The sequence below is a fragment of the Castanea sativa genome, chromosome 11 (genome assembly GCF_040712315.1).
Source record: "Castanea sativa cultivar Marrone di Chiusa Pesio chromosome 11, ASM4071231v1".
NCBI lineage: Eukaryota > Viridiplantae > Streptophyta > Magnoliopsida > Fagales > Fagaceae > Castanea > Castanea sativa.
Window position 1 is genome coordinate 26,453,220 of NC_134023.1, and position 26,454 is coordinate 26,479,673.

The 26,454-nt window shown below is 31.4% G+C and overlaps 2 protein-coding genes across 3 annotated transcripts; both read right to left on the minus strand.

The window, feature by feature from the left end:
* Window positions 1-348: 348 nt before the first annotated feature.
* LOC142617672 (uncharacterized) lies at window positions 349-2,563 on the minus strand. 2 transcript variants are annotated; one of them, XM_075790625.1, is made up of 2 exons: window positions 2,297-2,563; window positions 349-1,591 (listed from the first exon to the last, which is right to left on the minus strand). In XM_075790625.1, exons 1-2 carry the CDS (start codon window positions 2,348-2,350, stop codon window positions 923-925), a joined length of 723 nt encoding a protein of 240 aa, XP_075646740.1. In that variant the 5' UTR covers window positions 2,351-2,563; the 3' UTR covers window positions 349-922. The 2 variants fall into 2 exon arrangements, with proteins under 2 accessions (XP_075646740.1, XP_075646739.1); XM_075790624.1 differs by having other exon boundaries at window positions 349-1,606.
* An 11,843-nt stretch (window positions 2,564-14,406) lies between these two features.
* On the minus strand, window positions 14,407-18,651 carry LOC142614965 (wax ester synthase/diacylglycerol acyltransferase 11-like). Its single transcript, XM_075787613.1, has 7 exons — window positions 18,236-18,651; window positions 17,224-17,817; window positions 16,340-16,406; window positions 15,905-16,014; window positions 15,614-15,823; window positions 14,930-15,067; window positions 14,407-14,812 (listed from the first exon to the last, which is right to left on the minus strand). The coding sequence occupies exons 1-7, from the start codon at window positions 18,500-18,502 to the stop codon at window positions 14,630-14,632; spliced, it is 1,569 nt and encodes a 522-aa protein (XP_075643728.1). The 5' UTR covers window positions 18,503-18,651; the 3' UTR covers window positions 14,407-14,629.
* Between the last annotated feature and the right edge of the window lie 7,803 nt (window positions 18,652-26,454).

The window sequence follows — 26,454 nt, forward strand, 5'->3', positions numbered from 1 at the left end:
GGCAAAGTCCGCTTGGCCTCAGTTTCAACTTTTAGCTTTTAGTTTTATGTATAGTTTTTTAAAACCTCACATTTTCTAGCTTTTTTTACTTTTAAAATTTTTTTCAAGGTATAAGTATACTTTAACACACTTTCAGCAAAAAGTTTTCAACAAAAAGTTAAATAAGTTGTTCTCAAATGGACACTCTACGAGATAGACTCTTCGGTGTTTATTTGGTATTAGTTTATTTGACTTTTTGTTGATTGGTTTTTTTGCTAAAAGTTAGGTTAAAATATACTTGAAAAAGTGAGATTTTATAAGCTATACATATAACAAAATAAGCTAAAAATTAAATTAAAAAGCTCGTTGCAATGCGTCTACTTCTTTATTAATGATCATTTAAGAAATAGATCACTTCATTTTTACAATACATTAAGCATTATTGCCCCAAGTATACAATGAAAAAAAAAAAATACAACATGACTTTCATTGTACATAAGATAGGATAGATGACACTGAAATTAGTTCCACTGTCTAGTTGAAACTAGGCGACATGGTTGCAAGGTCAAATTTAGTGCTACACAAAACCTAATGAGGCAACAAACATGAAGAACTCAGACTCCACAAATCCCCTCTAGCCAAAAACATTGTTAAAAGGAGGGCTATGCTGATTCACAGAAAACAATCTACTAAAGCCCATGCTTGTCCTCTATGGCAATGTGGAGGAGCAATGATATTGATTATTAGAATAACATAACTTGAAGCTTACGTGCTGCAAAATCTCATGAGAGATTTCAGAGGATGAGAACGATGATAATGTCTCCTACTAGCATGATTGAAGACTTCTTGCCTTGCTATTCATGATTTTAAACCATAAGAAATATGATTTTTTTATGCAAAACTCTGGGGCATAATATTATCATTCCCGCCAAACAAATTTGGCTTATACTGATTTAGGCATTCTGAAAATATGTTCCTCACCACTCTCCTCATCAACCTTGAAAATCCATTTACTCTTACCGCCAGTTCCCTTCATGGAACCACATGATCTTATTCCTATTCCAGAACGACCACAACCTCCAACCCCTTCCTTCTTATGAGTCTCTTCCTTTCTGCCTATCATAGTAACTTCCATGCCTTTCCCAATAGGATGCTTCAGAGACCTCACTACAACCTTTTCCTTCATTCCTCTCAAATGGCCTTCCAACCCTTTTTTCTCACCCACCAAGTTGTTTGCAACCACCACTGACCTTCTAGGATTAACATCTAGCAACTTCAGAAACCTAGTGTACCCCTCATTCTTGCAATCAACAAGAGAGAAATCGATGTTCTCATAGTTGTGCAATAGCTCGGAGGGGTCTCCAGTTCTGAATTCCACCAGGTCCTTAAGACCCAAGTCTTTAATTACTCTTTTTGATTCACAAAGGACTGGCTCTGGAAGAATACACACTAACCTCCCACCAGTTTCTCGCGCTGCAGCTGCTAAGGCTATAGTTGATGGGGAAACACCAGATGCTACCTCCACTATGAGTTTAGATTTCATGCCAGCTGCTAAGGCTGATACAAATTCACTGCTCCCAGGTTCTGGTGTCTTCCTTGAGTCACTTTGTCTCTTGGGATTGTTACACTGAACGATGTTAATGGAATGTGTGGAACCAAATGTTCAACAAGAAGGATATTAATGTTTCATTTGCAAGAAGTCCAAATGTTCAATAAGAATGTGTGGAATTCTAATCCTTTTGGTTTTTAACATAATAATTAAGAGAATCATTCTACAGCACGTTCATATTAAAAAAAAAAATGATGCTAACACCATATCTCAAAATCTAATTTAGGGAGACATACATACACAATTACAAAGAAAGCAAAAATTCTTATCATATGAACATGATGGAATAATTTCATCTTTAAGGGACTACTAATATGTTCTTTCTTGAACACCCTCATCATGCTCGAAATCACACAAAATATAATTTAAATTATTCACTAAAATGCTTGGATATGTTTCTTTTATAATTAAGATGGCAATCACAATAACGATTTGTTTGGATACCATATTGTTTTTCTGAAAACAAAACGCATAAATAGAACAAGAAAAAAAAGAAAGAAAAGATGGATAAAAGTCGATAAAAAAATGGGAAGAATTTAATGCTAATTAGGCCTGGCCTTGTTTTAAATTATTCCTAAAAAATGAAACATTCCATACATATTCAAAAGAACCTCGAGTCAAAAACAAAAACTGAATTGTGGGTCATATTCAAATATACAATAAATTAAAAAAGAAAAAGAAAAATGGAGATTTGGAAAAGAAGTTTACCAGTTTAAGGGTATCGAGATAAGCTTTTGTAGCAGATGTAGCAGACCATTCCATCACACCCTTAAAATATATGTAAAAGACTTCTTCAGATTTCGAAGGTTGAATAGATCAAATAAATAGACACTGTGGATATAAGAAACATTGACAAGAATGAGAAGGATTGGCGGTGTTCCTTTGTTTATTGAATACCGAAAACTGTAATAATACACTTTCTAAATTTTCTTCGTGTTGTTTAAGAAAGGCATTAAGACGTGCAGGTATCTCTGTAATATTACTATTACGGCAGGCTGGTTATTGCCAAAGACAGCTTTTAGTCAAACCGCGGAAGTTTACAACTGTGGCCCAAAGAACCGGAAACTCACTCCGCGATTTTCTACGGTAGATATTGAAACTTTTACAACAATACTATATACTAGTCTTGCGCTAACGCGTGCTCAGAGGTTATTTTATTTTTTTTAGTAAAAGTTAACTAGCTTCATTACACACACTTTGCGCTTGCGATAAGATTTATTTTAGCTAAAAGAAAAAAATGTGTTTTTATTTTATATATATATATATATAATTTTTATTTTGAGAATTTAATATATAAATGGATAAAATAATTTGAAAATTAACAGGAGAGTGATTATATTTTTTAGGCAATGTTTTAGTGGGAGTTATAGTTGCATTTTTACTGAATTATCCTTTAGTTTTTTCTCTACTTAATCATAGAGGTGTAAGGGCATTTTGAACTAAAAAATGAAGAATCCAAATAGGGGAAGCCCTTTATTAATAGTATAGATAATTTGCATCTATTATAATTAAAAAAAAATATTTTTCAAACAAATAAAAATGATAAACTTTAGAGATAGATAGTAATTGTAATTTCTTTTTTGAACGTGAAGGAAAAAAAATTCTAAATTTTATGAATTTTCTTTTTGAATTCAAAATGAAATTTATTATTTGACATTTATGACCCTATTTTTAAATGAAATTACTTTTTATTAATGATAATATTTTTGAACAACATAAAATTAAGTCCAATTAAAAGAGGAAAATTCTCTTATAAATAGAATAGATTATATATAGTATAAATAAACTTTCAAACACTAGCTGCCAGCTTTACTGTTACAAAGGATAAGACTTGGTAAATTTTTCTTATGTTCATAATATATCTTTTTTTTTTTTTTCTAGAAACAATTTTTCAAAATATACCTAAATATGAAACATGATAATTAATAGACATTTATAATGATTGTATTTGAATATTAAACTTTCAATTTTATCATTCAAAGAAAATATGAGGTGATAAGATTTTAATATATAATAACGGAATTTTGATAAGATTCTAATTTGATAAGAACTAATAAATTCTAATAACAGAATTTGATAACTTATCAAATTCTGTTATTATATATTAAAATCTTAGTTATAATAGCTTATGAGTTATTACTTGGGTTCTACAATTAAACTAGTTGCTAACTTGTGCTGTACATGAGAACCTACGTATTTGTGAGGTAGAATAAAATAATTTTATAAAATTTTAAATTGATTAAGAAACTATACTATCACATGATTTGCTTTTTTATGACTTCAATTTATATTACAATTTGATGAAGAAGCCATTGTTTGAACGTACAATACCTTACAAAAATTTTGTCAGACAATTTCAGATATTGCAAAAAATAATTTAAAAATTCAGATATTAAATCTTCTGAAAGACCAAAAAACATTAAATAATCAAATGATTCATGAATTAGAAATTATTGAAACAAAACAAAATATATATGACTAAAAAATAGAAAAATATAAGAAAAAGATTGGGTTACATTTAAAAGAATAATCTATGTCTATATGTTTGCACCCTATCATAAAATATCACGTTAGTAAAGTAGAGAGATGATAATAATAATAATAATAATAATAATAATAATAATAATAATAATAATAATAATAATAATAATAATAATAATATCAACGTTTGAGTTTGAGTTTAAGTTTAAGTTTAAGTTGGACTTGTTAGAGAGGTAAAATTTCACTTCTTGTTAAGTTTAGATTAAACAAAAATAAATTTTTTTTAACAAAAATGATGAGTTTGAGTTTAAGTTGGACTTGTTAGAGAGATAGAGTTTTACTTCTTGTTAAGTTTGGACTAAACAAAAATAATTTTATTTAATATATATATATATATATATATATATATATATATATATATATATATATATATATATATATATATATATATATATAGATTATTACACATGATCAATTTATCCATGTCATCACAAACCGTGTTAAACTCATAGGTAGGCATGCGTATACAATCATTTACGTGGCATTTGGTACGGGAAAATCCACATCTAGATTCCTAGGAATGTGATTCCTTGCAATCTGAATGTCTAAGAACGTAGCTATTTCTATGTTTGGTTTCATTGGGAATCTCTTAAGATTCCTAGGAATGTGAGATGATAATATTTGGTTTAATCCCAAGAATTTTAAATGAATTATTTATTTTTTCTATTCGATCCTTAAATTTGAATGTGAATTACCAAGTCCTTTAAAAAAAATATTCCTCTAAATAAATAATGAAAAAAAAAACTATTAATAATTTGTTGAGCAACTTACACACAACAACAAAATTGAATACCTGGCAATAATGGAGAGTACCTGGCAATAATGGAGAGTCCCTTTCAAACTTTTTTTTTTCACACATAAAACTTAAATAGAACTTTGTTAAAGAATATGTCAACAAAGTTGTCTATCCTGTTTATATTATTTTGACGGGAAAAGATAAAGACAAGGGAAAATATATTGATGATTTGTTTTATATTTTATTTTAATTGCTTAAATGATAAGGAAAAAGGGTTAAAATAGTTAGTTTATAAAAAATAAAATTTCCTTTAAGTTTGGAAATCTAGATACTCACCTCTTTTAAAGGGAATCCACATTCCTACTGAGAGAGGTTTAAAAGGGGAATCCAGATTCCACTGACATTTGATTCCCTGGTGTGATTTGCAACTAAATATGAGAATCTTTAAATACTTCTGGGAATCCTAAAATATTACTCCGTACCAAACTCCACATACTCCACATTAGTGTTTTAAATTGAGCTTTTATCACAAGTAATGTTTCTAGAGCATCCATCATAGGTAGGCATCTAGAACCTTTAGTGAAGTATGTACCAAAACATAGAGATGACATGATATAATTTTCCTTTTTCTCATCCATTCCATTTTGGTGGATGAAGTCTTGTGCATAAGGTATCTTTCTTGGTTTGACCGTCTATTACCCATTTTCCCTATAAATACTCTCATTTTCAACATCCAGGGGGGGGGGGGTGGTTAGAAAATCAAGCCTTATCGAAATTCTACCAATTTTTCTAGAGAATACCTAAACTTAGAGTTTTAAGGCTAGAAGGGCAAAAGGGCTGAGCATTAGATTGATCTTTGTTGATACCTACTTTTGACAAAGGGCCCAACAGTAAAAGAAGCCCAACAATATGAAGAAAGTGAGAAGAAAAAATAGTAAAGCAAGCCCTAGTAGGCTGGAATGACAGGATTGATGACTAGCAGGCTCACAAGAATGAAAAGAGGTAAAGAGGGTGTAAGTGGGCCGAGGAAGCTCAATGAATGAAGTAGTAAACCCATGAGACTAGTAAGAAGTAGGGAGAGAGTAAATCGGCCGAGGAAACCCAAGAAATGAGTTAGTAAACTCAATGGGCTGGCCTAAAAGCCAGTAAGCGTAAGTAGTAATGAGAAGTAAAGATGTGATAATTAGGCTGAGGAAGCCCAAAGGATTTGGCAAAAAGCCCATGGAAGTAAAAGAGGTAAAGAGGTAGTAAATGGGTTGTGGTAGCCTGAAAAATGACGTAATGAAATGAGCTGGTATAGCAAGAATGTTGACCAACAAAGCCCAAGAGAGGTAAAAATGTGAAAAGTGGGCCTGAGAAGCCTTGAGTAGAAAATTTACAAGAAAGTTGGTTGACCACGATCCCACAACAAAACATGAAGCAATAGGAGGATAAAGCTATAGTAGGCAAGGTGGAATGACATGGTAGGAGCAATGGCCAAGAGGCCTACGGATGCAAAAAAGGAGAACATGGGCTTGGCTGGAAGATGATGACTCTTGCCCAAGTAATGCTTAGTCCAAAAAAGAGATGAAAGGCAGAAAACATGAGCCAAGAGCCTATATGTCCTTCATGCTGCAAGAGTTAAACACCCACCAAAACGTACAACAGAATTAGGCAAACACGTAGGCAACATCAAAGGCGTGAAGGCCAGAAAAGGAATAGATTCAGATGAAAGTGGAGCATACACATAGGGCCTAGGCATCACCTACTGGTACCTAGCCAATACATGGGAGGTGGGTCATGGGTCAAGGGTATTAGAGGGTGTGTTCTTGCGGTGGGGAGAAAGAAGGGGTCTATTTTGGGGTTTTTGCTTAAACTTCTTTGAGGAGAAATATTCTACTGGAATGACATCTCACCTAAAAAAAATTAAGTATGAGTTAGAACCACTTGATGCATGCTATAGAGGTAGGTGATGGAGATGTTTAGCCCTTATCCAGATGAGAGTAGTGAAAACGGAGAGAGATAAGAAACAAGACAAGCCATTTTTGTCTAGGAATGAGTCGTGGTGCAGCCAACATAGTGCAATGGTAGTGGCTGGGCAGCCAACAGGCTAGTGGGCAGTCTTGAAAGGATAATCACAACGAGCCAAATACGGTTAAAGGGTAAAAATGGTAAATCCTGTCATGACAGACAATATAAAAGGTGGTAGCTATGAACAGTGAAAGGGGGATCATCCATCATGGAAAGAAATAGAGCTAGAACAAGGAAGAAAATGAGAAAAAAAAAACACAAAAAACTAGAGAAAAACATGAGTGATAGGAATACATGCATGCATCAATAAGCTACCCATTTCTCTCCCTCTTGACAGACTCACTTTCTAAGAAGTTAAGAGTTAAAGTTTAAGCCATTTAGGTCATTTTTCCAAAGTACGTAATCTCTATGGCAGAAGCCTTCTTTGAGGTTACTCACATTGGAAATCGGCTCCCTTTTTGGACTTATGTTTGCTGAAAAACTAAGCCCATTTCTTTGGCAGACGAGCTTTACTCTCATGATTGATGAACGATTAGCTTGTTACCTTATTACTGAATTGCTTGCTGTAACATTGTTATTTACGGTTGTATTATTCTGCCATAACCTTGATAGATTCCTTTGTCCTTATATTTAGGCATTAGTATTATTTGTCAAATGTTATAATTATTTTGCCATATCGTATTTCCTGCTGTAACGTCTATAATAGTTGTTCATGTCGTGGGCATGTCGTTCACTCAAGACTTATGCCAATGTGCGTCTATACTGGGATGACCAAATTTGTGCACAAATTGGCTTAAGGTGTATTTTACTTAGGCCAGTCCTAACTCTCCTACCTTAGAATCATGGGCTGTGGTACAGCAGAAGAGATCAAAGCCCAACAACACAAAATGTCCACCACAATATTTAGATCCTTATTGATTTGGAGGTAGTCTCTACCTCATCCACATTCGAATTCTAGTTTGGTTCAAGCTAGTAAATACAATAAATAGGGTATCCCATTTGAGCCTAATCAAGTAATACGACTCATCCTCCCACACACACAGTTGTGGTAGTCGATTTCAGCCGAGTAGCTAGTTAAGCTACATCATTGTAAGTGCTACGAGGAGGAGATGTGAATCTCTTCCATGACCCACATTCTCCTCCTTGATTCTTGTTTCTATTATTATTATTAGATCCTTTTTGTGTTTTTAAGCCTTAATATGTTGTTTTGCATGTACATATTTCATATTGTGTCTTTAATTTGGTTCATTTCTGTTATTTGTGTCAAGAAAAAGTAAGAACCCTAATTTGCGTCAAGATGTGTATGCACAAGATAAGATGTGTATGCGTCCATATCTTGGCATACACACTTTTCATGAGGCTAGAATTCTTGTTTTGGTTGTATTCTGGAAATCTGCCTTAAGTCTTAAGTGCATACACTAGTAGAAGAGTGCGTACGCATCCTTCTTACAGCGTACACCAATTTGGGCTCAACCAAATTTCTTGCATTTCCTGTTCATTTATATTAGATGCTATGTTTTATTATCTTTCCTTATCTGGTTTTACCTGTTTTGTTAATGAGTATATTCTGATTATCTTGGTTTCCTTTTTTGTTTAACATTAATTGTGAAATACTAAAGATATTTCTTTTTCCTTTCTTTTTTACCTCAAACCCTAATTCATTCTCACTATTCTCTCATCTAGTCTTTAATGCTGATTCAAACTCGATAAGGCAACTAAAAGTCTTAGAGATAAATAATGCAAACATTTTAAATATTAAAATGTTTAAATACTCTCTAAACTTAAAGTCAATAGTTATATAGCATTCAATTCATTTGAGTCTAATTAGCTATTCAAATATAAGGAAAGTATTTCAAATGGGGCTTTAATACAAATAAGTTAATTGATTGGAATCTAAGTGATAATATCATAACTTTCTAAAAAAAAAAAGGTAATAATATCAAAAGTCAAGTCAATCAAACCCTAATTAATCAAATCTTTATTAAGCCTTAATAGTCATAAAGTTCTTAATGTTAAATCAAGACAACTCAAGTCTAATAAAGGGAAAGCACACATCAATTAATGAAGCTTTCACTTGAATTAATATTCCTTCCTTAAAGACTTAAACACCCTTTTAGAGTAAGACTCTCAATCCTATTTGGTACCCACATGCATGTGCCCGTGCACATGTATGATTGGGCATACACATAAACATGCTTGGATGTTGTTGTTTTGTCTCCTTGTACTTACATGTTCATATGCTTGAATGTTCACATGCCTTTTTCTTTACCATGCTAGCATGTTGACTTTGTCACCTATCTCTTTGCCTCCTTGCTCACATGTCTATATCGCTTTCCATAATTGTCTCACATGACCCTTAAATTACACCTAGGTCTAAATGCAAACATACACTTTTGAACTTCTAGGATAAATCTATCTCTTATCTAAATCAAGCAACGATATATAAAGGTCAGCTACGGCTGAGCAGGCTTGGGGTGCCTAACCTCTTCCCCTCCTATATCCTAACTCCAAACATTGTTTGGTAGAAAGATCTTCATGAAGTCATTTTTTGGTTCTTGGACCGATAACCAGGTGGTGACTCCTCTTGCCTCTTTTTAAGAGGCACCACGTACTTTCGAGCTCACACCAGTTTGAGCTTAAAACCGTTTCTAGGGAGAATAAGTACCACACACCTTACCTTCATGAGAAGAAACCGACATGCCAATGTGTCATTTAAAGGGAGTACAAATCACAGAACTTACACCATTTTCATTTGTCTTAGGATAAACTAAGCTATTTAATGGGGGTGGTCCTTCTGGTCGACATCAAGACTTGTCCAATTCAGCCTAAGGCTTGTCCAGCAAAAAGGGAATTCCCAATTTGACTCATCTAACAAGAGAGTGCTCGTATTATCGGCACCTTAGAGAATCTCCAAGCTTGATTCATCTAATTCTCGTTGTTTGAATAGTGGGGTGACTAAATGGTAACAAGAGCATTACTCATAAAAACTCCAAACTCCAACTATGAGATACTCGTGCACCAACCAACATTCTTAAATTATGGGCATGATTTCCAAGGATCTCGCTATCATTAATTCAAATTTTCCATCTCACCCCACTATGGAATGTGGCAAAGGTTATGGGAGGCACTGTTTATAGAACCGAACTGGACCGGGAAGTCAGATTGTGAAAACTGATAACCGGGATAAAACCGGTTTTTTTAAGAATAAAGAACTGTATTTTTAGTTAATTCCGTGAACCTCTAAAATCGGGGCTAGACTGCACGAACCAGTCAAGAACTGTGCGATCCAACCCCTTAGCAATTTTTTTTTAAATTTTTTATAAAAACAATTTAACACAATTTTATTCTACTTAATTAAATTATCCATCTCTTATAAGGAATAAAAAAGAATTATAATTAAAATCTTCAAAGATATTCAACTTTATTTCAAAAATTAATCATAAATTTTAATGTTTTCATGGTTATCATTTTATTTTATTAACTTTCTTATTTAATTATCAAATATATGCTTGAAAATCATTAAATTTTCCTCACATATATAGATATATTAATAAATTTTTCTAGTTTTATAAATTTAATATCTATATTTAGGCTTTAATTAATTATTAAATTAATTATGACATCATCATGGTTCGACCTCAAAAACCTTGAACCTTTCCCTTTTATGGTTTAATGAACGGTCCGGGTTTCAAAATCTTGATGGGAGGTGGTCAGCTTAAGACTCATATATAAACTCAAAGGCTCCTCCATTTAGAGGTATGAGTGAAAAACCATAAATTCACTACTATTTGAGTTTCATTGGGTAGTAGGTTTTGTATATGATCTCAAAAATATTTCTTTTTTTTTAGGTATCAATCCAAACATGTTTATGTTTTCTATTCTCCCAAAACATTTTTCCCCTTTAATTAGTTTACCAATCATGTTTCTAACTTTGAAAACATAATAAATCTGTTTTTATTTTTTCTCTTAAGAACAAGTTTCTAAAAAAAAAAAGTAGTTACCAAACATAACCTTATTACTTCAATCACTTTTGCTCCTCCTTTGATCATTCGCCCATATTTTTTTAAGGTTTGGTCCAATCCTCCTCTACAAACAACCACACATTTTTCGTCTACAGATTTTAAGAATGCTCTCATGCAAACTTTTCAATAGGCATAATTACTACTATCAAAATATGATTATACATTGAGAGACTTGCTTTATTGATGATAATGGGGTTAAACATCACACTCAAGATATTGAATCATATGAACACTAGCTGTAAAAAACAAGAAGGAAAGAAAGATATTCTTAATATTTTATATTAGGAAGAAGCAAATATTTCAAAATTTCAACGAAAGATACCTAATCTAAATAAGCAATAAAAACAAAAACACTAATATTTGCTTACTAGGTTAGTATGGTTTTATATTACATTGTTTATGGATGTTTACCAATATAAAATGCTAGCACAAAGTCTATTGTCTAGGTGGTATTAACTATATGCATCGGGTGCGTGTATCCACCCTCATGTGAGAGGGGGGATACATGCACTTGATGCATGGTAAATCTTTTTCCTGTGTAAGGGGCCAATTGCATACACAAGTAGAAACATAATAAATGAACAAAATGCCTCAACACTTAGGCAATTGCCATTTTGGTGTTTTGACCTTGGGATCTGTTCTCTATCCTGCATCTTATTAGCCCATGCCCACTATTTTGAGGCTTACAAGAAGACTACGTCGAATAAGCGTACTTGGCTAGAATTGCAGCAAATGAATCTCATACACTAGAAGAAACAATGATCGTAAGTTAACAGATTTGATTCTATGCCTTAACTCTCATAAAGTTCTTATTTCCTTCAATTTGATTTTGATTTTTGTTTTGATGTTGTTGATACCCAAAAAATTGGAAGAACAAGCCCAACCTAAGGAACCAAACCCTGGGACTTATGTGAATACAAAGGAGTAAGAGGACACATGGTTCTATGGAAGCAAGCTTACGAAAGAGATAAAGGAAAAAATATGGTTTTGCATCTCATGCAAAACCCACAGCGGAAGCGACGAACTAGGATCTATTTCATTCATGATTGATAACGTGCACAATGTAAATTTCAGAATTTAAGAACAAGATAGCGTACCTTGGTGTGGAGAAATTCAAAACAAAGATTAGAAGCACTTGGGAACACTTTTAATCTTCACTCCAATTCCACTTTACGCCCAAGATGTGTGGTCTCTCAATCAGTTTTTCAAAGGGAGAATGAAAGTGTGTCTCACACTCGCTCACACACCGTTTCTTTTTCTTTTTTAATCTCTTCAAATAAAAATTCTGTATGTTTCTCCCTTTATAACTAACTGATTATCTAATTGGGCTGGCCTATTGGGCCTTTCCAATTGGGCTTTAGTGTGTGGCTTGGAGTGAGACCAAAATGGACCAATAAGACACTAGCTCCAATGGGCCTTGGGCTTTTCCGTCAACTCTTGACAAGTCCAAAGTTACCATTAATTATATTTAATACCACTATATAAATATAATTGCACTCTAGGCCTTATTAATAAATTATATCCCAAGACTTTATTATACACGTAACCCCTTTATAAAATATTCGTAGTAACACAAAATCATAAATGTAGACTGCCACTTTGTAAATTACTATATCTTATCCTTGAGTACCCAGTTTAATTCTTTAAAGTCATTCATTATATATTTATGAAATCAAATTTCATAAATATATACTTTAGTAATTTCTTACTAAAGTGGTTAGACCTAACTCTCTGAATAACTGAAACCATTAAACTTATCTCAAGGGAATATTTTATATCTCCATCAAGAGACTATGAATTCCATCTTGAGAATATATGTTCCATTAACACTAAATGTGGCTGCCTAACATACTGAGGTTTTGACCGTCACTTCAGATCTCACTCCTGATATATCAAAGCAACCTACACTTCATGATCAGGTCCATTAGTCTCTCAGGATTAAGAGTTCATGCAAATAGAAGTCGTGAGATTTATTATTCATTTGACAGTCATTAGGAGAATAATAAATCTCACAGCGGTCCTGTTCAATATGTTTTAACTCTTAAAACATATCAACATATCAACTAGAAGTCTCCACTTCCATGGTCAAGACAAATCATCGTAGTTGACACGTTATAGTCTTCGCAGATGAAATGCCCAATTTCATCACCGATTACGAACTATAAATTCTGAGTTTACAAAGAACTTGTGATTTACATCTTTTGTGACTTTTCACATAAATCACATACAATACATCTCATGGACTATATGATAATGTCTCATATTCATGTTACCATTATTTTAGATAATAATAAAATAACTTTATCAATCACAATATTAAGTCATAATATCATACATAGTATCATACAATAGGATTTAAGGGCACAAATCCTAACAAGAGATTGAGGGACCATGCATGAATAAGAGGCAAAAGCCTAATAGTAAAAGGATAGGAAGAAAGAACCTTAAATAAGTTACAAATGACCCAATAAAAAGGGTTGCAAGGGAAGGGGTCCTCGAATGAGACCAGTATCGCAAGTCCGAGGGCCACAAGGATGAACGACTACGAAGGACCTACTTGCCCGGTAGATGAACTTTAAAGGGACAAATGATCTCACCATAGAAAAAATAGATTTGGAAAGTCTTAGATTCCCAAGAAGAAAATGATATCATGCAAAAAGCAGCCAACCAATGAAGAAGGAAAGCATGGAACTTTGGCCAGAAGAAAACCATGAAATAGTAAAACACCTCGTGACTTTCATGGGTTATTCAACCAAAGGAGTATCTATACCATTTGTAGGTAGGAAAAATAAATTGTGAAGTCACTTTCATATCCTAGTAGCTTCACAATGTCGCCTTCACAGCGTAGCTGTAAGACTCATGTCTCGATGACCTTAGCAATCGAGCCCAATGACCTTGACGATCGCACTGAGAAATGTTTCATTAAAGAAAGGCACCAAAGGTGCTTTTCTAGAGGAAGCTTACAAAGATAATGAAACAAGAATGAAATGAGCAAAAAACCTTTATAGGCAAGGCTCCCAAGGATGAATCAATCCGTTATATATCACAAATCAAGGCTCTATGCTCTGCTCTTTCTCAAAAAAAAAAAAAGGCTCTACGCTCTGCTTCACATGAGAGAGTAAGACCCAAATCCAAATACACAAGTGTACCAAGCCCACAAATAAATATGACCACAAAACAGTTTATTGGTTTAATTGATCAATGTGCCAAGAACCTTGTAATTTACTTGGTATATTTTGGTATTTCAAATAGAAATATTTTAGGGTTCTACTGTTTCCTCTCACAATTATTGAATTATACAAATAGAAAAAAAAAAAAAAAAAAAACTGAGATGATGTCTTTTGCAAATTGAAAGTCCAATTAATGAAAAGCCAAACTTATTAAGTCAATATTCCAACAACATTAAAGTATATCATGATCATGTTACACTTGATTACATGGGGGAGGGGGGTTATATTTGTTTAGCTTATTTTGTTTATTTGGTTAGGTAAAAGTAAAACGTCTCACTATTTTTTTTCTAAACAAAGTCTATTTATTTTTTAAAATGTATGACTATACTCTTATACAATTTATTTTGTAAACAAAGTAGGCACATTATATTACAACAGCAAACCGTTAAGAAATGAGAGGAAAATAGAAAGTTGCGAAAAATAGAATCAGCAACAAATACAATAATTAATCTATGGAATAAGTCTTTAAAATCTATTTGAATTGGAAATCTGTGAATAGGCTTCATATTTTGTTTAAGTTATGATCTTCCTTGATGAGGCCTTTTTGAATGACGGCATCCTTAATGAGCTGAAGGGAATCAACAATATCGTCGCGCAGCTGTTTAGGATCAGGAATAGTATCTTCATCAACTGATAGCACAATGGTCATCTTGTTACTATAACTTTGGAAATTTATCATCAATGCCTGCAAATTGGTACGGTGGCTACTTGTCAGCTCAATCTTAGATTATCAACACCAATATTGATTTATTGTTTACCATTCATTTTCCTTTTAATTTTTGCAGGGAAAAAAAAAACTTACATGTGGTTGACCATAAGATGTTGGAGCTAGGTAAGCCATTGGATGTCCATAATATCCAATTTCTTCAAGGGGTCCAACTAGATTGGAGAAGCACATGGTTGTGCGAGTCAGAATACTGTGAGATAGAGCACTCGCCTTCTGTTTTAGCATTTCAAAAACACCCACGTTTTTTAAACATTAATTTGCATAATTATTTTTACTCATACATTAAATCATGTCCAAAAGCTTAAATTGTTAGGAAATAATATTGATTTTTTTTTGTAAGTGAGATTTCATGAACTAATTGGAACCTATAAAGTAATAAATAATATTGAATTTAATCATTTAATCTGATACTTATTTTTTTAAGTGTGGACCGTTTGAGTTACTCTAATTAAATAGGGCCCAAGACGTGAATTTTTTAAAAATAAAAAATAAAAATAAATGAGAGATAAGGTGAAGATTGTAGATTGAACAAGAACCTCTTGCTCTAATAGACCAATACTGGAAAAAAAACTAATGATTGTTACAAAAATTTAAAGGGTTAGAATATTGTGATTTAATCATTTAATCTAACAACAACAATATATTCATCCATTTTTATTTTTTATTTTCAGTACTATATATTTATATGTTCTCTCTTATATATGTGTGTGTCGGTTGGTGTGATAATAAGGTCCAAAAAATGAGAAGAGTAATTGAGACCTTGATGCCAAAAATTTTGAGGACCAACTCAGCTACGGTGAAAGTGAAAATAGCTTCAAAGGAGTGCTTCTTTCGGTCAATTGTGGCCTTGGCTTGGCGAACATAGTCTAATGGGTCTTCCCGTAATCCAATGGTGAAAGGGAGGAGGACATATCCAATCCAGTTTCCCCACTTTGCTTCAGTGTCTTTCTCCATCATATCAGATAAAGCCTTCACATAATTATTTAATTATATTACAACTACAATTTAATTTGGTCATATGCTCTCAATTAACTATAAAGTAATAATAACCTGAATCCCTGCGGTTGGTCTCAAATTTATCAGCAAAGTTGATCGGAGGCGAATTTTCTTCGGAAGATTATTTTTCGTCTTACTTGCTTCATCATCTTTCTTACTATCACCTACAAAATGCAATAATAAAACGTGTTGCACTTTGGTTAAATTTCAATTTAGAAAACAAAAATTAATTCAAATTATCAAAATAAATAATATTATAGCTTTGATCTATACCTTCTGACACCAAGGAATTTATATTCTAATTGAGAATTATAATTATAAAAATTTTCCTAACAAAAAAAAAAAAAATTCTTGAAATTGTTATACTATAAATAACCATTTTTTTAGTTGCAAATTCTGCAAAAACTAATAGTTCCTTGTCTAAATGCATCCTTAATAGAATGGAAATATAGTGGGCAATGCAGAGTTAAACTGCAAATTGGAATTTACCATATTTTCTGTTGAGATAACGGGATAAACCAGCCTGTGTAATTCCAAGAGCAACATCATTAATGGTCTGCAAAACACATAAAAATGTCAATATAGACTAAAGGCAGTTATATTTTTCATTTCTAGTATTTCATCCATACAAATCCTCAATTCAAATGTGGGTGTTTTATTCTATACTCCATCAGTAGTAGTCAATCAAGTATCCTCTTTATTTCTTTATCCTCAAAAAAAGAAAAAGAAAAAGTATCCTCTTTCTTTCTTATAAAATCATGAAAATAAATAAAAAAATTATTCACTATTATTTCTTAATAACTTTTTTTTTTTTATGTGTTCCCTGTTTTATAATGATTATTTTCTACCATTAGATCAAAACACTAGTAAATTATTTCTTTAGCATATATGGGACGTGAATTTAGATCCCATATTTGAAGACAAGAGACATTAACGGTTGAGCAATTTAAAACTTATTATTCCTTTTGAAGTATGATTGTTATTTTTTCTGTGTAGAAGGATTATTATGTTTTGATTTATAATAAAAAAATCAATAATTATTTTCTCTTTTAAAAATTTCTTGCGTACATATCCGTGGCAAACTAGAGTTCAGGAAAAAAAAAATGATCTTCACAAAAGGAAAGTAACACAATCAGTTTCCTTTAATATATATGAGTTACCACTTATTTTGATATTAGAAAAATAAGATTTATTTTAATATATATATATATATATATATATAAATATACACAGTTGTCTATATACGTGTGTTAAATTTAATTTCATGTATATATAGTTTGTCTCCCCAATCATAGGCTCTGCCATTGCGCAATTAAAGCTCCCAAGAAATGAAAAATAAACAAATTTACAGAGTTTTAGGTATAGAAAATTACCGTATTCATGGCGTTCTTCACTAACTTGATATCATCCAAACTAATCGTGCGGTAAACAATTCTTCTTGGAGTGAACTCAATGCCCGGTGGTCCCTTGAGAGGCGTTTCAGTGTCCTTCAAGAACAAAGCTGTGATCATAAACATTAAAGCATCAACCACAGTGTTCCAAAAGAGCTGCCAACCCCACCAAAACCCAATCAAACAACGCCAAATCCACCATCCACTGCTTCTATTCATAGCATTTTTCGTCTTCTTCTTTTTGTACGCTACTCCTGGAACCGTTGGCAAAGCCTGAGGGTCAGAGATTTGTCGTGTACATGCGAGTAAAAGTGACATTAGAGAAGTTCCATCTCCAAGAGAGTGGTGAATCCTGAATATTGCAACTCCCTCTGCATCTGAGGTTTTAACGTTTAAGAGGTGGACATCCCACATCGGCTGGGTCTTTTCTATACTGCTTTTGCTCAGGTTAAACACATAGTCTTCGACATATTGGTCAGCGTCATCCATGTTCGGATCTAGCTCAGTAACTATAACGTGTTTCTCCAAATCCACCTTTGTTCGAACCCACTTCATCTCTCCTCCATCCTCCACAACCTATATGTATTTTTTGTGTGTGTGAGTAATATGGAAAAATAATAATTATAATTTTACAATTGACTGGTAGATATTATGAACTTTTGGATGGCAAAAGTAATTCAATATTTTCCTTTTATCATATGAATTTTATGTTTCATTATTTATTTTAAACTCCATGGTTTGGTGACAAAAAGTTAAATAAAATCGTCCATTTTTTAAGTGGACTTGGATTGTACTTAAGAGAGATCTAAATTAATCAGCATAAACAGGCTTTCATAAAATTTAACCAAAAAAAAGGGAAGAAATTAATTTGGACAGTCAATAATTTATTAAAAATGTACCATAAAACCTATGTAAAGGGTGATTTAATGAAGTTAATAGATACTAGTATATAATTTTCTATATGTTTGGAGGATTTCCATTATATTTTTAGTACCTGCAAACTAGAGAAGCGAGGGTGCTTAAGCAAAGTGTGAACCAGGCCGGCTTTAGCGACGTCCGGGCGAATTTGGGTCTTGCAACCCATGATGGCTATGATGTAGACATTAAAATGTGGTTCGTGGAACAACCGAGCTGATGGACTCAATGGCTCTCCTTCCACCTGATGATGATTAACACTGTCTTCTCCTTCTTTGTTTGCTGTCTTTGTTTTGATAGGTTTTAGAGCTTGCTTTCTCCACCTGAGACCCTCTTCAGACTCCATTATTAAGCCAAGCTAGCCTTTCCTGCAAACAGTAATACTATATACCTACTATATATTGGTTTTTTACTAATTTCTTGGTCGTTGGGGAATGATACCACTTGCACTTGCCGACTAGAAATAAGTGGGAGGGTGAGGAACATGTCTGGGCTAGGCCAGTCCTGACATTAATTTATAGGACAGACTTAAAACCACCATACGGTTCGAGACGATATCTTATACATCTCTGTACGTAAGCACATAGTAAAATATTTTTGATCAGCAATAAATTTATGTCTATAATCAATAAATTTCAAATCTTCTTTCGCATGACTGTTGAGATGACACGACACCTTGTTATTAGCATATTAGAAAAGTAACATCAGTAGTTGCTTAGGTAAAGAGAAATGATATGTCTACAATATTTTTACAACAAATTCTAAGTGGTAGGATGTTACTGGTTGTTATTGTTAAGGCAAAAAAGTAATCTTAGTGTTAGGTTCAAATTTGAACCAATAATAACTAACCACCTATGATTTGTTGTAAAAATATTATGGACATAGTACCTCTCTTATGTAAAAATGATTTGAGACTAATCACAATTAATGTCTATGGTATTGTTGTTTTGATAAGACCTTGTCATTGATTGCAACTCTCCTATAGAACAACCGTTCAATGCAAATTGCATCATCATGTGTCATTATTTATGATGGAATTTAGGTTGCACATGCATGTATATATACTTTTTGGTCGTTGATGGACTACTTATGATCAGGTGGCTCCATCTTACGGATATCAAATTTTACACCCATCGAGAGCAATGATTTTTTTCAAGTCCTAGGCTATATATGTACAATGTTCCCGTTTTTACATTATGTCTTCGTTCTCTCATATTTATTACTTATAAAATATAGGCATCTGATCTGATATATAATTGGAGACATTATTGTGTGAAACATCTCACATCACAATATTAATTTTCGTTTAAGATATAGCATTCACGATCACTTCTAGCTACTTTAATTTTCTCTCTCTCCCTGCTCCCCTTTTCCCTGGATACAATCACTGTTTTCTGTCAGTTTGTAGCATAGAAAACACAGCTTTTATAAAGGAATTAAAAAAATATATATATATATAATAGAATTAATTGTGAACTATATATAGCTAATTAAATGGAAGAGTTTGAAGTACTCTATTTGCAGATTGGCCCTTGTCTGCTACCATTTATATATCATATTTGGAGAAGGGATTGAAATGAAGGAGCTGAGAGCAACAAATTAATCCAGTAGGATGAAAAATGAAGTGCACATTCTGAAAACTATTAGTATAACAAACGTGAGGTACAGGCTTGCAATAAGTAATATCAAAGTTAGAAACTCAATTCAAAATCAAGCCTTCAGTTCTGTTTGGAAGTCACCTGGTTCAGTTTTGCTAAGTATAGCTAGATTTGGCTGATGAGTCTATTGTTTTTGCTGTTCTACTCTTTAAAAAAAAAAAAATTTAAATATGAAAATTTTTTTCTTTAATAAAATTTTTATAATTTGTTTTAGTGCTAATTATTTTCTATGAGATATAATTGTCCTTTAAAAAAAAAAGAAATATTATCCTATACAACTCTTGCATAATCCTAGGTATGAAGTAGTGGGAATGCTGCACACCGGACATGCGAAATGTATTCCCCCTAAGTTGATGAGCTTTCAAAGTTCCAGTCGCAAAGCCATAGGCCTGTTTGGTTTAATTGAGTAAAGAAGAGATGTATTCTGTATTCATTTTTAGTTTTTTATGAGATTTACCGCTATAAAACTTCTTTGGTTTTATTTTTGTATTTAGTTTTTATTTTTAGTATATAAAAAAAAAAACGATTTGAATGCAAAAATTGAATACAATTTTTTGGTATTTTTATTTTTTTGAAAATAAATACAATAACTTTTACCTAAAAACCAAATTTATGGATCCCACCAACACTTGTCCCATAAAAATCTGTGTTTTCTATGCTACAAACTGACAGAAAACAGTGATTGTATCCAGGGTAAAGGGGAGCAGGGAGATGGAGACAATTAAAGTAGCTAGAAGTGATCATGAATGCTATATCTTAAACGAAAATTAATATTGTGATGTGAGATGTTTCACACGATAATGTCTCCAATAATATATCAGATCAGATGCCTATATTTTTTAAGTAATAAATATGAAAGAACATAGACATAATGTAAAAACGTGAACATTGTACATATATAGCCTAGGACGAGAAAAAAATCATTGCTCTCAATGGGTGTAAAATTTGATATCCGTAAGATGGAGCCACCTGATCATAAGTAGTCCATCAACGGCCAAAAAGTATACATGCATGTGCAACCTAATCTAAGTGTATATGTGTGTGAAACTCTCTCCTATAGACTTGAACCTCGACCCTTGCCCCCCACACCCCACAAATATTTATATTTCTAGAGTGACTACTACACCAAGGGAGAGTAGGTGTTTTTATTTTAATGACCGTGTAATGTGGAGACATTCAAGTCTCTTTTTTTTTTTCAATAAATAATTTGTTTTAATTCTCTTATTTTCTGATAAAAAATCTTCATTTGTTGATAATAAAATATAAATTTAGCAAGTATTTTATGTTGGATTATTTCTAAGTTTCCAATGACTTTTTGGTCAAATGACATTTTTTATTTTCTTCAATAAAAATAGTCAAGGTTTAATCTCACACCCACACTCAAGATGCATGAAGAAAAAAAAAATTCCAAGTTGTGCTCCCAAATTATGCTTATTGAATTAATTCTATAAAATGAAATGTAGGTTGTAAATTAAACATTGGCTAATGGTAGTCATGCATCTAATTTTGACAATGGGTCATATACTTTGCAATCAAGATTGCAAAGTATATGACCCATCCCCAGTTTTTTATGGATCAGATAAACCTGATATGATCTCTATTGTTTTCACATAAATGTTTTTTTTTTTTTTTCCTTTTCAATTCAAATAAGAGAACATAAAACAAAAATAGATAAAAATAAAATTTAAATAATATATAAATTTAAATTAAACAAAATTTAGCTACAAAATTGGTTGTAGCCTTAAGCTACAATTTTCAATATCTTTTTATTAGAAGTGAGAATTTTAACAAATCCACCATTGGATTACGTCTTCTTATATTCTTCATACTTGCAAAATTTTTAAAAAATTAAAAATCAATAGCTATGTCATCAATAAGTTGTTTAAATTGCAAGTTTTTTTAGCTAAAAATTATGCATAAAATATATGCTTATAAATTATATAATAAATAATATTCGATTGATATAAAATTTGACATGTGTATGAAGAGTATAAAAAACTTACAATCGACAGTTAAATTTCTAAAATATGTAGTAATGTTTAGTTTATTAAATAAGATTGTAGTTTTAGATTACAACCAATTTTGTTACTAAATTTTGTTATTTAAATTTATAGGCCAATGTTCATTAGCTAATCATTTCACCAAAGAGTAAAAGAAAACCATATCTGTCATATACAAAATATCAACCTCAGGTGAATCTAGTATATAATGTGAGAAATAAAGTTAGCAAAATAATATGATAATATACACCATTTCAGATATTACTAAGATTAAAGACATGTTTATAAAAAAAATTAAATATGAATTTTTTTTTCTTTTATAAAATTTGTATAATTTGTTTTCGTGCTAATTATTTCCTATGAGATATAATTGTCCTTTTAAAAAAAAAGAAATATTTTCCTATACAACTCTTGCATAATCCTAGGTATGAAGTAGTGGGAATGCAGCACACCGGACATGCGAAATGTATTCTCCCGAAGTTGATGAGCTTTCAAAGTTCCAATCGCAAAGCCAGCCTGTTTGGTTTGAATAAAAAAGAGATGTATTCTGTATTCATTTTTAGTTTTTTATGAGATCTACCGCTATAAAACTTCTTTGGTTTTATTTTTGTATTCAGTTTTCATTTCCAATATATATATATATATATATATATATATATAAAGGATTTGAATGCAAAAACTGAATACAGCTTTTTGGTATTTTCATTTTTTTTGAAAATGAATACAGTGACATTTTCATAAAAATCAAATTTGTGGATCCCACTAATGTTGACTTGTCCCATAAAAAAACATACACTCTCTCTCTCAATTTGTGTTGAATTTTTAATTGAAAAGTATAAAGTGAAAAAAAGAAGCAAAAACTAGACCAAAAAATAATGCAGTATCTAAAATGGGTTGGGTAGAGAAAATGAATACACAATTTGAGAAACGAAAAATGAATTCAAAAAATTAAGAAAAGAAAATGAATCCACCCCTATTGATGACCAAACGGAACCATAAATTCTTTCTTGCGTGTTTTCTTTCGCTTCCCATTTATAAGATAGTATTTGTTTTTAGTCAAAAATAATAATTAAAAGAATCAACATTTGGGTGGTCTAGTTGATAAGATACTGGGCCAATAAGTCTCACGAGTTTCAAATAACTAGCTGTGTGTTGGTACTTCTTATATCTCGTCTCTATCCCAAACGGTCGACTTAAAAAATAAGTGAATTCTTCATACAAACCGAAAATATGAGGTCTCACCTGAGAGCAAGTAAGGAGCTACTAAGATGTTACTATAGTCACCCCAAAAAAGCCACATAGATCGCCCCTCTACTTTTTTTTTTTTTGTTTACCCAAAAAAAAAAAAAGGAAAACTTTAAAAAGACATACATTTGAAATGACCTCATAATTTAGGGCGAACAGTTAGAATTTATTAATAGTATATTATACAGATTCATTTTGATGTTTTGAAAAGTCTTGACTCCAGCTATATGGTAGTGGTTAGCGGATAGAATTATTAATGGTATTCATATATATATATATAGAGAGAGAGAGAGAGAGAGAGAGGGAGTACGTAGTTGAAGAAAAATGACGACAACTTAATTTGGAAGTGCATGAGGGTTTTGTTTTTGCGGATAAGTGTTTCCGTTTTCTTGCCGAAGACCTGGTCGACTGAGTTGAATCATGAATGCAACGACCAGGGTGGTAGCTCGATCTTATTAGATTTAGATTTAGATTTAGATTAGATAGCTTTGCGGGTATAGAGCATTTAAAGGCACAGGTTTTCCCACCTGTATAACTAAATGCACCTCATCAATCATTCATGTCCTTTTCTTTTCCTATCAAAATCAAATCACAAAACTGTCTCTGTTCCGCTCTCTCAACATCTAACAATCAACGTCCCAAACCCAATTTATTAAAAGTCTTTTCTATTTATATCTACATATATACTACTCTCTTTTTCTCTTTTTTATTTTTTTAATTTTTTTATTATGCGGAATTGTTTTACACTTTTACATGCACTGTATGGTTCTAAATTAATCTAGCTGGCACACGTACGTTGTTTTAACCTATAATCTCACTTGCTATACAGCCTCTTTTTTTTTATATATAATTTTTATACAATATAAAAATTCTATTATATTCTAATCTAAATAAATAAATATATATATATATATGTGTGTGTGTTTGTGTGTGAAACTTCCTCTTGAAAATTTGAACTCAACCCTTACTCTCGACACCTCATAAACATTTATACTTGTGAAGTAACCATCACACTAAGAATGTATAATGATATTTGCTAAATATCCAATTATTCCAGAAGTATTTTCATTTAAACGAGCACATTAATTAACCATAATAATCAATCTCCACTATCCAATAAAAGAGATAAGATCAAGCAACTATTTCTATGAAATCAAGAAAGAGCATTACATGTTAATTGTATTAAAATATGCTTAAGTATGACATCTCTAATGCAAAAATCCTGGCAATGGAAGATCAAACAATGCTGTTTATTCATTAAGTACTTGGTTAATTATTGTTGCATGTTATTTCTTTTTTCTTTTTAAAATTTTTTATTATATTGATAGTCCTTTGCTTTCTTATTCTCCAAATGTTTCTTATTATAATTGCTTGAATAATAATAATAATAATAAAGGTAAGATTTTTTTTTTGAAAAATAATTACAACATACTGCTAACTCCGCAGTTCGAACTCTTTCCCTCTAGACCCCCAAACATTTTGTACATGAGGAGGTGTCAATTCAGTTACAAGAAATTTGACAATAAAAGTAAGACTTAAGTACAATACTTAAGTACTATTTCTTAAGTTCTCATCTTAATATTCTGTTATATGACTTTTTTTTTATAAAATAAAAATATATTTTTTAATTAAATTATTACATAACAAAATTTTAAAAGAAAAACTTAAGGTATCGTATTTAAAGTATTATACATCAGTTTTATTTTAATAATAATACGTAGTAGAGTAATGACTAAAGAGAAAGATCATTAATGCAAAACCATCATGCACGGAAGACAAGGGGACGGCAGTCCGTGATCCTATATATTAGCATTAGTCAAGGTAGTTATAATTAAAGGCTCGGGTTAATATGTGATCTTAATGCATCCATTAAATTATTTATTTAAAAAAATATTTTTTCAAAAATTAAAAAATTATTAATATTTTTTCAAAAATTAAAAAATTATTAATATTTTTTTAATTTTTAAAATTTATTTTTTTAAAAATAAAAATTATTATATATCCGTAAACACACATAAGCAAAATTCATAATTAAAAATCACTATATTTAATTAATAAACCAACACTTCACATGAAGAAAATTAATGGTTTGATGAGACTTTTTTTTCATGCGGTTGCCAAAAGCCTGCAGGCTGCAGCAGGGTCCGCAGAGGTAGGGTTGTAAATCAACTTGACTGAGTTTTGTCAAAGCTATTAAAAGTTCATAACTAATTTATTTAATTTTATTTGAAAATATAAATGGAGTTTAAATTTATCACCGAACTAGGTTATATATTCACAAAAATGATTCATTTTTTTATTAAAAAAAGATCAAGTTTATTCATTAGGTACTTAATTAACTAATCTTTTTCCTATATTTATAATAAACGAACACATTTTTTTAATCTTTTGAAATTTTATTATAATAATTAATATGCTAAATGCAAAGTGCACTTTCTAAATTTGACTGATATTCATTTTAACTTTCTAACTTTACTTTTGTTCAATTGAGTACTCTAAGTTTTAAAATTATTTAATTTAGAAATGTTGTCCAATTTTGTTTTAAAAAATTGTTGTTAAATGTATAATTAACTAATGAAAAAAAAAGAAGTTTGTTTGAAAAAAAATTTTATATAAATTTTTTTAATTAATTTTCATAGATTTTTTTATGTGAAAATAATATTTTTAAGGAAATTTTTTTTAATAAAATTGGATAGAATACTTGAATTGAATAAATTTAAATTTTAAAGGACTAAATTGAACAAAAACAAAGTTGTAAGACTGAAATGAATTTCAGCCAAATTTAGAGGGTTTAATTTGTATTTTAGCCTAATTAATAATAAACTATTGTTTTCATTTATAAACTTATATAATTAGATTCACTAATATTATACTATTAAAAACTATAATTTTACAATCTCATTCTCTCTTCCTTCTATATGCGTTAATTTGTAAAAAAAAAAATTAAAAATTGAAAAGTTTAGTATGAAATTTGATCAAATATATAGCAAACATGGGGCACCACTATTGAGCTATCAATTAAACCCCAACTATTTGATATCTTTCAAACTTAAATACAACCTTACACATTTCAATCTACATAAATGCTAAAAATATATATAAGCATATTGTTTTTACATGTACACTTATAAGTACGGCTGTTCATGGGTTGGGCCGGGTCGGTTTTGGACCCAACCTGGACTCGACTCGCCAACGTCGAGTGGAGGGCAAAGGAACCCAAAACCAACCGTCGGAAAAATCGGTTGAGTTAGTTTCGGGAGAGGGTTAGTGTTGGTCGGGCCAGTTCAGTCGCTGGAATAAAAAACGACATTGAAATTTGAAAAAAAAAAAAAAGCATCCCCAGAATTTGAAAAATCCCGCTAGAAATTGGAAAACCCGTTGGAAACTGGAAAATT

Coding starts and splice junctions, on each gene's coding strand:
- LOC142617672 (XM_075790624.1), bottom strand. CDS start 2,350: ATGGAATGGTCTGCTACATCTGCTACAAAAGCTTATCTCGATACCCTT. Junction 1,607..2,296: donor ATCTCGATACCCTTAAACTG/GTAAACTTCTTT, acceptor AACATCGTTCAG/TGTAACAATCCCAAGAGACA.
- LOC142614965 (XM_075787613.1), bottom strand. CDS start 18,502: ATGGAGTCTGAAGAGGGTCTCAGGTGGAGAAAGCAAGCTCTAAAACCT. Junction 15,824..15,904: donor GACCAACCGCAGGGATTCAG/GTTATTATTACT, acceptor AATTATGTGAAG/GCTTTATCTGATATGATGGA. Junction 15,068..15,613: donor TCAAAATTTTTGGCATCAAG/GTCTCAATTACT, acceptor ATGCTAAAACAG/AAGGCGAGTGCTCTATCTCA.